Below are 9,467 nucleotides of genomic sequence, written 5' to 3'. Positions count from 1 at the left end.
AGTTAGCCTTTTTTATTTATCTTTTTAATTTATTTCATAACATGTAATTATGATGTATATTACTCATTAACCAATTTCATTGTTATTAAAAAATTAATATAAAATTTCTCTTCTTAGAACACAATTCAAACCATCAATCTACCAAACAAAACCGTTTTAGCATGTCCACCTGACATAACCAACCAACCCGGTTCATATAACATATTGTGTTTCAAAATCTTAGTTTACGATATGCTAAAGAAATTTGGTCAAAACTGGTTAAAGCAGAGAGTATAAACTATAAACCTTTAAATCGGTTTCATGGCCATTCAAAACCATGATTAATAAGTTATGATGTAGCTACTAATCAAATATGTTTGCTATTTTTATCTTTTCAAGATTCACAACGTTTATGTTCGAGAAATGTATGTTACTTTTATTTGGCAATTTTAATCATGATCAAGTTATGTTATATTGTTATAAGCTAATAGCAATTAATCAATCCATAACTTATGTTACATGTTTTTTTCTTAACGACGATGGCAATTCAACCTCAGACGAGCCCATCTTTGCTTTGACACTTTGACGCTTGAGGATGGCGCCAAGCCGCCAACCCGTTCCAGAGGAAACCGACAACTCGTAAAATCCCTTGACTTGCCTATGCATGAGAGCCCAATGACATCAAGATTTTTTTGTGCTGAATGTGGGATTCGAACTTGTGACCACAAGGTTTTAAAGTAGTGCTCAAGGGTTTTGCAACCGTCAAAATTGTTAGTTTATATCTCTCTGCAAACACTGTGATTAAAATTTTGCAAATGACTAAGAAGTTGCGGCGTTTATCAATCGTGTTTGCTTTTTTGATGCCTGGAAATTTCAAAGTACAGCAAAAAAAACAAGATGGTTGTGCTTGAAGTTGAAACATTGAAAAAAATATCCATTCATAAATTATACAATACAGAATAACTGACACAAAGAATGACATGAATACGACTACTATTCCCATTCTAACACGAATACAACTACTGCCCCGTCACTTTAAACTATAACAATTTTCGAAAGAAAAAAAAAGACCCATAAAATGATTGAACACAAATACTCATGAACATCATAATGACTACCCATCAAAGAAAAGATCACACTTCACAATTTTTTAAACAAACAAAATGAATCTTTACTCAAATCTTTTAAAAAATGGTGCCAAACATATGAAATAACTTAAATACTTTTATATAAAATTTGTGAAAGTGAACTTTTCTTTGGGACAAAATGGGCATATTATTTTGAAAGAATATAAAGAATATGACACAAAATACCTGAATGTTTAGCCTGTAGGTGATACTAGCTGTATAAACTTATAAAGGCACAGCAGTAGTTGTTTCACCATTAAATAACATTCCCCAAAATACCCCTTTCAGTTTAGTGAACTCAAACTGACTGCTGCTGTTGTTTTGCTTCTTGGCTGAATCTTTAGCAATTCTTGATTTCAGATTATTATTTTCTTGCTTAAGAAAATCCACACAAAAACTTAACTGTCTTATTGCCTCTTTTTTCTCCTCATCTTTTTGAATCAACTCTTCTTTCTGAATGTTATTTTCTTGTTTCAGTTTCGCAATTTCTTCCCTCAGTTTCATCATTTCCGCTTCAAAGTTCGCAGCTTTTTCGGTTTCTTCATAAAATCGGATAACTTGATTAACGTCTTCTTGTTCTTGTTCTTGTTGTGGTTCAAGATCATCAATCACCACAGAATCATCAGAGTCAAAATAATCATGATCAAAGTCAATCGACTCGGAATAACTGTCATATCCTTTCTCCGATTCTTTAACCAAATGGGAAGTTCTGAATTTGGATAATGGTGAGGGGCAAGATGTCCATGGAGTCAAGTGGCGGTTACCGCTTTCGAACTTGACTTGATCATATTTTTCTGCTAATGAGCGGTGAGCCCGGTAGAGATCTTCGACTATGGTAATGAGCTCGGGTCGTTTCTTGTAGTACATTTCTGCTCGTTTCGCGAATGAGTCGGCGTCTTCCTCGATTAGTTTTAGCATTGCCTCAGTCTTCTCATCCAGTTCTATGATCAAAAGTATATAGTTAGTTTAGGACTTTTTATTCTTGTGCATTCAGATCACCTTATATCAATCACAAACAATATTTGATAATTATTTTATAACAACAAACACTAATTTACCTGCAAGAGTGGAGTGTAACCATGGTGATTTTCTAGGGATGCTGTTGCTTTGACTGTCAAACCACCACCATTGTGCCGATAACTTGCTCTTCAACTCCATTACTTCTTCACCTTCATCATCAAAATACTTTCATAATCAGTAACCACAAAATAACTGATTCACTCAAAAATTCATGGGCGTGCACGATGCGGTTTGGTTAGGTTATTATATTAGCCTTAACCGAAACCAAAGTCGTCGAGTATTCTATTTTATTAACCAATGGGTTTTCAGTTAATCGGTTCGGTTTGTTTGGTTCGTTTGTTGGTTATCGGTTTCGTCATTAGCCTTCACTGAAACCATAGTCGTCAATTAATCTATTTTATTAACTAATCGGTTTTCAGTTAATCAGTTCGGTTTCTTTGGTTACTTTGTTGGCTTTCGATTAGGTTTAGTTAATTTCGGTTAATAACCAAAAATAAAATTTGGCCGAAGTTTTTGCTTTAAGATACATGAAACGGAGGTAAAAAATATATGAAATGAAAGTATAAAACATGAAATGATATAGGGGTGAGCCATAACCGAAACCGAACCGAAATAACCGAACCGCACCGAACTCTTCATTTTTTTTTTCATATTTTCAAGCCTTTTTTCCTCTATTTCATGTATTGTATGTATTAATAGTTTAATACTATCATTTTCATGTATTTAAATCTCCATTTCATATACTAATATTTCAATTTCATATATTTATACCTTCATTTCATGTATCTAAGCATTCATTTCATGTATTTTTATGCAAAATTTTAGCCCAAGTTTGATATTGGTTATTAAACGAACCTAAAATGAGGTATAAAAGCTAGAAAATACGAATGGTTCAGTTTGGTTAAGTTCGGTTAGCTGAGAATACAAAGAAAAGAAAACCGAGAACTGAATTTCTGTTAGTTTGGTTTTTGGTTAATTTTGGTTCAGTTTAGTCGGTTTTCGATTCGATTATTGCTCACCCCTTGAATAATCAAAATTACTAATATAAAACATAACAGTATGACTTGATCATGTAAAACCTATCATTTCTCCAAAATCTAACATAATTTCACAGGTTAATACAAGTTAATTACATACAGTTGCACAAAAGGAATAAATTACGTAGGTTGCAATTTTAATTTAGTGAGGTTAACTCTAATTAGTAATCAATAATTTGAAAACTCCATAACTGGAGGAATTAACAAAACCGGAGATACAGACAGTTACTCCAAAATCTAATCTAACATTTAATACAAATTAATAACTAGCTAACAAACTTTAAAACTGACAGAATTGAGTGAACGGAAGTTACCTTACCTGACGAACGTTAATGTTGCTCTCTCTCTCTCTCTCTCTCTCTCTCTCTAACAGTTGGTTGTGATATTTATTTAAACAGCAGGATGGATGGATGGATGGATGGATGTGTTTACATTTCACACACAACGGTACAAACAAGGAGCGTCTGTGCTAATACTAGTGACAAAAAGGAAGCATAAAAGCAAAATAATAATTATAATATTTCTTATTATTATTATTATTTGCCCAACGGTCGAGATTGTAGGCCCATTAATCATTAGCCCAACGGTTCATCTAACATTTTCTTTTTTTTCTTGTATAAAATAACATAAAATTCATATAAACGTAAATGAAAGAGCTTGAGGCATGACGAGAACTTCAACGATAAAGATTGAACCAAGAAAAATGTATTTTGCAAAGGCTATGTATTTGACACGGTTCTTTAAAACAATTCTTGCTAGCTCACGAAACTGTTTTCTTTGATCTAAGCCTAAAGTTCACTTGGAAAATTATTTCAATGGATTTTTTTAAATGTCTATAGTTTGACAAACTTACTTATGTATCGAATACAAAATAATTAAAAAATAAATAAATCATTCCGTAAAACATATTAAACACATGAATCATTCTTGTAACTAACTACAGTTAATTTTTCTTTAATGGTAACTCATGTATAATACATAGAATACACCTCTCCATTAACTAAACCACAAATGAAAGTCTTACATCTACACAAAATTTTAACCCCAACAGACAAAAAGTCCCCCTACATATCTTTACTATGTACAACAACATAGTCCAACTCATCATGTTAACGCCACCTCACGGGTACCAGTAACATACGAAATGAACCCTCTTCCACCAAAAACCGGGCGCATGAAGGCATCATCAAACTTCCTCCAATAATAATGAATTGTGTTAGTAGGATTACTAAACATCACTTTAAAATTAGTTGTAGTCTCTAAACGTGTTTCTTCAACATCATCATCTCCTCTTTCACCTTCTACATCAAGTCTATGCCCTATAAGTGGCATCATTATTGACATTGGACTCGATGGCTGTGACGATTTTGGAAACAGGAAGTTTATAATCGGCTTAGTCAACAGTCCAAACACCTATAAATAATAAAAACATCAAACAGATCATTAAAATAATTTATTAAATAAAATGAAAAATTAAGATAATTACCACAGTGCTGAATAGAACTATAATAATGGTGCTGGTGATTAAAAGTGCATTTGCTGGCTCCATGTGTTGTTCATCAGACCTGGTAAACTGCATTGGTCTCAACAACATAAGTCATGACTAGGGGCGTTAATCCCTGACAGTGACAACATAAGAAAATAATAAAGTTTTGGTTGTCTATGTTTTGAAAGTCAACTCGTCTAGCCCATTTATTACAACCCATTTGACTCGTTTAGATAAATGGGTTAACAAGTCGTGTTCGGGTTACACAAATTTAAGTGTGTGCGGTCCGGGATTGATGTATTTAACACGAATAAACATATGGGTTGTGTTTAGGTTCATCATTTCAACCCGACACGACTGACACCCTAGGGGTGTGCATGAAACCGAAATAACTAATCCCTAATTGAAATAACCGACATCATAGAATTCAACCCAAAATCGACAGTTTGGTTTTATATTTTTCAAAAACCAAACTTTTGGTTTGGTTTGCTTTTGGTTTTGCATATACCAAAAACTGGGGAAAAAAAAGAGAATAGAATCAAACTATAAATACCGAACCGACTGTTATAACCGAGAAACCCCATAAAAACCGAAAAAACCAGGATTTTGTTATTAAATTTATCGATTATAATTCTTATTTTTAAATGTTGAAGTAATTTATAAAATAAATAAATGCATAGCCCCAAAAATTTTAGACCCAAATGTTTAATTATTTTAGATCTTCCTTTTCGGCCCAAAAATTTCAAACCCAAACATCAAAACCCAACCATTGTGAAAACTGAAAACCAAAAGCTGAAAACTGGAAAAATAGAAACCAAACGATTTTTGAAAACCCAGAAACTGAATTTTCGATTTTGAGTTCGGTTTGAGCCCAAGACCGACACATGCACGCTCCTAATTTAAGGTGAATTTAGTTTTTACCTTTTTATAAGCAAGTGCCACAGAGACTGCACCTCGCATTAGACCAGCCCACCAAACCGTGATCTGTGAGAGATTAATTAAAGTACGTTGATTAATATAATCTATATCTGTACTCTCTAACAAAAGGTTACAAGTTTTGCCACTTGTCACTCCTACATTAAACCTCACCCTTTTTAACAATTTTATAATAGTAAAATAATAGTTACCAATCTTAAAATTTATGTTTTAAACTTTGTTAATTTAATATTTACTTCCTTTTTTTTCAAACATTTAATATTTATAACTATCTTTTACTTTAAAATTGTTTTAAAGACTATTGTACAACGACTGTATTAATAGTGTTTAAAGGGTGTATTGTTTCTCGTATACTTATTCGTTATTAAATATTGTATTTTCAAGAACTACTTGTGTAGTACACGGGCCTCAAACTAGTACACATATAAAGATTATTAATGGGCCAAGAAGATTCAAAAGGTAGTTAAAGTTAGTTACCTGCTGCTTAAACTCGATTTTGTTATCGGTATTCTTTGTTGTTAAGTTGGATGTTATTGAAATAGGGAACACAAAACATGCTCGACCAACCATAATTAGCCCGAACAGTACACCACTTGCACCAAAAGATTTTCTAGGGCTGCAGATTTAAAATTTTTAATTATAAATAATGAAAGTGTTTATCATGATCGCGAAAACAATATTATTATGAAAAAGGTTACCTGTCGTTGACAAATTTCCATTTTTCAACATCGAGTGCATCCATACCAACATACATGAAGATGGATATTTCAGCAATAAATGACATTGTTGCAAAAGCATGTCTGCAATCAACAAAATCATATGAGCAGTTTAATTAAAACCTAAAAAATAATTTTTTTTGTAAGAACAAATGTAACACACTTTGTAGTTACTTGTGAATTGATTGTGACATTATGCCAAGCATAGTGTGACATTACAATACCGCAAAAGAATACAGTAAGGATTCCACTTAATCCAAAAACCTGGAAGGAAAAATAACATTATTATTGTGACCAAATTTGAAATGTCATAAATGAACCATAACTGGTACAGAACACTTACTTCAGCTAAAACATATGAAAGGTAAGCCATGAGTATCATAAGAGAGACTTCACGATCCGTTGAATTCCTAAATATTCACATCATGTGAATTTCAGCCAATCATTTAAAATACCGAGACATAAAAGTTAGTTATACAAGATAACTGCGTACCTTCCAAAATACAGTGTTCTAATGACGAAAGAACAAAGCAATCCAACCTATAAATGCAAAAACAAAGTATCATTTACTCGCATGCACAAACATATATCTATACATACATGTGTGTATACATATACATATAGAGGTAGATTGGCCTATAAACAAACCGAAAGTTCAGTGAACCGTTCGTAATCTATTCGGCAGGAAATTCGTGTATGTTCATTTATCTAATAAACAAATGAACATGAACACATGTCTCGCTCTTTTGTTTATGTTTGTGACCGTTCATTTATATTTTTTCATTTTATCTTGTTTATGTTCATTCAGTGACGTTCATTTATGTTCGTTAGCTTACATGTGTTTAAGTTTGTTTATATAATTCAGTTAAATTTTTTAGGCCCGCTACAATTTATTCTAGTTTTGTTAATTTTTTTTCCGACAGATTGAAGTTCATGTTTAACATTAATTAGTACTCGCTTGGTTATGTTTTTTCCCGACAGATTGTGTTCGTGAACTGTTCATTTATGCTATAAACATACAAACATAAACAAACACAAAACACACTCATTTTCTTACGCAAACAAGAAAACCCCATTCGTTAAATTGTTCGTGCAAGATCGTTTGTTGGGCTGAACTCTGAAGTTAAACGAATGAACACGAACAAGAAAACCCCATTCGTTAAATAGTTCGTGTAAGATCGTTTGTTGGGCTGAAGTTAAACGAACGAACACGAACAAGAAAACCCCATGCGTTAAACTGTTCGTGTATGATTGTTTGTTCAGCTAAAGTTAAACGAACGAACACGGAAATTGACAAGACAAAGAGAGAGAGAAAGAGGGATGAGGGAGGGGGGCACTTACCAAAACTCCCAAAAGAGTACTTAATACGAATAATGACAAAAACGTTCCAGCAAATTTGAAGGCAGTGAAAGTGTTGATGTCTGATAGATCAAATTTTGTAATGGCATTGAAAAGAACAACAGATGTGGCATCATTAACCACGCCTTCCCCAAACACTAGACTGTATAATAATGGTGTTTCTTCTTGATTAAGAACCTGTTCAAATACCAAACTAATCAAGATAATGATATATGTCCTTATTCTCCATCTCATTAACAATCACTATTTCAATAAGACATATTTACCTGCAAGGTGCAAACAGAATCTGTTGCGGAGAATATGGCTCCAAGTGCTTCCCATAATTAAACCAAAAGACAACAATTTAAATGAATTGAGTTAACAAACCACGATCTAGATTAACAAATAAGTGAATTATACTGATGTTGTGGCATGAATGAGCAAACACATGAGTTCCATTCTGAAGTTTGAAAGAAAACGTATATGAAAGAACAAAAAAGAAAAGAAAACATACCAAGATAATCCTTCATGTCAAGATAAAAAATGCCCAGTTTAGGAAACAAACGTGTTGCGCCTGAATTGAAAGTTAAAGTTGAGTTGCAATCTAACAAATAAATGCTCGCAATATTAAATCACAAAACAACAATGTCGTAATCTAAGAAATTTTAAGCATCTTAACATACCGAGAGATATAATGGCAAAGGATACCAATGTACCAATGGCTCCAAACAAGGTAATAGTCGTGAAGTTTTGAAAAAATCGTTTCTTTTTAACCTGGAACCTGGTAAATAATCAACCAAGATCAGAAGAGCATCAATTTGATAGATTGAAACACAAATGTTAAGAAAGAAGGCATAGGTATGAAACTTTGAAAATATTCAGCATAACAATTTGTGACTATATGCATTTTTGCAGATATGACAGTAGACTAATGTCCACTTTATTTGGCCTTTACATAATTACATCTATAAAACAGGGATATTGATATTTTATATAAAAATGTACTCCAAGAAAGAAAAATATTGCACTGCTTGTGAGACAGGGTAGCCTTGCTCACATAAGGGAACATATTATTACATTCTAACCAAATATCCATATTTGATAGTATGTAATCAAAATCATTACAGTTTTTCAAGTCTTTGAAAAATACGTACCCAGCGTTGAATATAATTGGTGGAAGAAGATATATAAAGAAAAACTCCTGCTTGAATTCCAATATATGTGAGCTTGTACCACCAGAAGTTAATAAAATAACACATCCTGTTCCTAAACCCTGTCAACAAAACACCATTCCATAAGCTTTATCTTCTCATAAGTTATAAAATGCTTGCCTTAAATTGGATATGAAAATATGAAATTATGAATTGCATAACTCACAATTGCAAGAGCAGTAATAGATTCATTAATCCATCTACTTTCTTCAAGAAGATGACCGATTACAATGCATGCACAAAGCAGTGCTGCAAATAAGGCTATGTGGTGCACAAAATCTGGCTCTGATTCTGATGTCATTAAACCAAAATTTGCTTCTATAAGGATCATAATGTTGACCTAGAATCTGTAATTGAAATTAGTTCCTTAAACAGTGTTCCAAAAGTCAGTTCAAACATAAATTCCTAAAAAAATGCAATCCTAGCAAAAATCATCAAGCAATATTATTGTAACAGTCCGTGACGACAGCACATAAAGAAGGTTTCGTAACTTCGTTCTCCTACTCAACCGATGTGGAATATTACAATAATAATAATAATAATAATAATACATTCTTCATTGCCTGATAACAACAAACACTTGCTGATCGAGACAAACGAAATCAAATGAGACGAAA

The 9,467-nt window shown here is 32.7% G+C and overlaps 2 protein-coding genes across 2 annotated transcripts; both read right to left on the bottom strand.

Annotated features, from left to right (window-relative positions):
* Positions 1-815: 815 nt before the first annotated feature.
* Positions 816-2,283, bottom strand: LOC143534123 (protein NETWORKED 3C-like). The gene is made up of 2 exons (XM_077028701.1): positions 2,165-2,283; positions 816-2,047 (listed from the first exon to the last, which is right to left on the bottom strand). The coding sequence occupies exons 1-2, from the start codon at positions 2,262-2,264 to the stop codon at positions 1,332-1,334; spliced, it is 816 nt and encodes a 271-aa protein (XP_076884816.1). The 5' UTR covers positions 2,265-2,283; the 3' UTR covers positions 816-1,331.
* A 1,800-nt stretch (positions 2,284-4,083) lies between these two features.
* LOC143534143 (sodium/hydrogen exchanger 2-like) lies at positions 4,084-9,225 on the bottom strand. The gene is made up of 14 exons (XM_077028717.1): positions 9,017-9,225; positions 8,794-8,912; positions 8,323-8,420; positions 8,154-8,213; positions 7,927-7,973; positions 7,643-7,837; positions 6,795-6,841; positions 6,645-6,711; positions 6,465-6,565; positions 6,284-6,385; positions 6,063-6,201; positions 5,571-5,633; positions 4,650-4,736; positions 4,084-4,576 (listed from the first exon to the last, which is right to left on the bottom strand). Exons 1-14 carry the CDS (start codon positions 9,179-9,181, stop codon positions 4,268-4,270), a joined length of 1,599 nt encoding a protein of 532 aa, XP_076884832.1. The 5' UTR covers positions 9,182-9,225; the 3' UTR covers positions 4,084-4,267.
* Positions 9,226-9,467: the final 242 nt, after the last annotated feature.

This window comes from Bidens hawaiensis, unplaced genomic scaffold, assembly GCF_021521415.1.
Source record: "Bidens hawaiensis isolate Kalapana, Puna unplaced genomic scaffold, B.hawaiensis_p1.1 tig00010069_1, whole genome shotgun sequence".
Lineage (NCBI taxonomy): Eukaryota > Viridiplantae > Streptophyta > Magnoliopsida > Asterales > Asteraceae > Bidens > Bidens hawaiensis.
Note: the sequence above shows the minus strand (reverse complement) of the source record. Positions and strands in the feature narration are given on the sequence as shown.

Coding starts and splice junctions, on each gene's coding strand:
- LOC143534123 (XM_077028701.1), bottom strand. CDS start 2,264: ATGGAGTTGAAGAGCAAGTTATCGGCACAATGGTGGTGGTTTGACAGT. Junction 2,048..2,164: donor GTTACACTCCACTCTTGCAG/GTAAATTAGTGT, acceptor TTTTGATCATAG/AACTGGATGAGAAGACTGAG.
- LOC143534143 (XM_077028717.1), bottom strand. CDS start 9,181: ATGATCCTTATAGAAGCAAATTTTGGTTTAATGACATCAGAATCAGAG. Junction 8,421..8,793: donor CCAATTATATTCAACGCTGG/GTACGTATTTTT, acceptor ATTATTTACCAG/GTTCCAGGTTAAAAAGAAAC. Junction 6,842..7,642: donor GTACTCTTTTGGGAGTTTTG/GTAAGTGCCCCC, acceptor TTGCATTTATAG/GTTGGATTGCTTTGTTCTTT.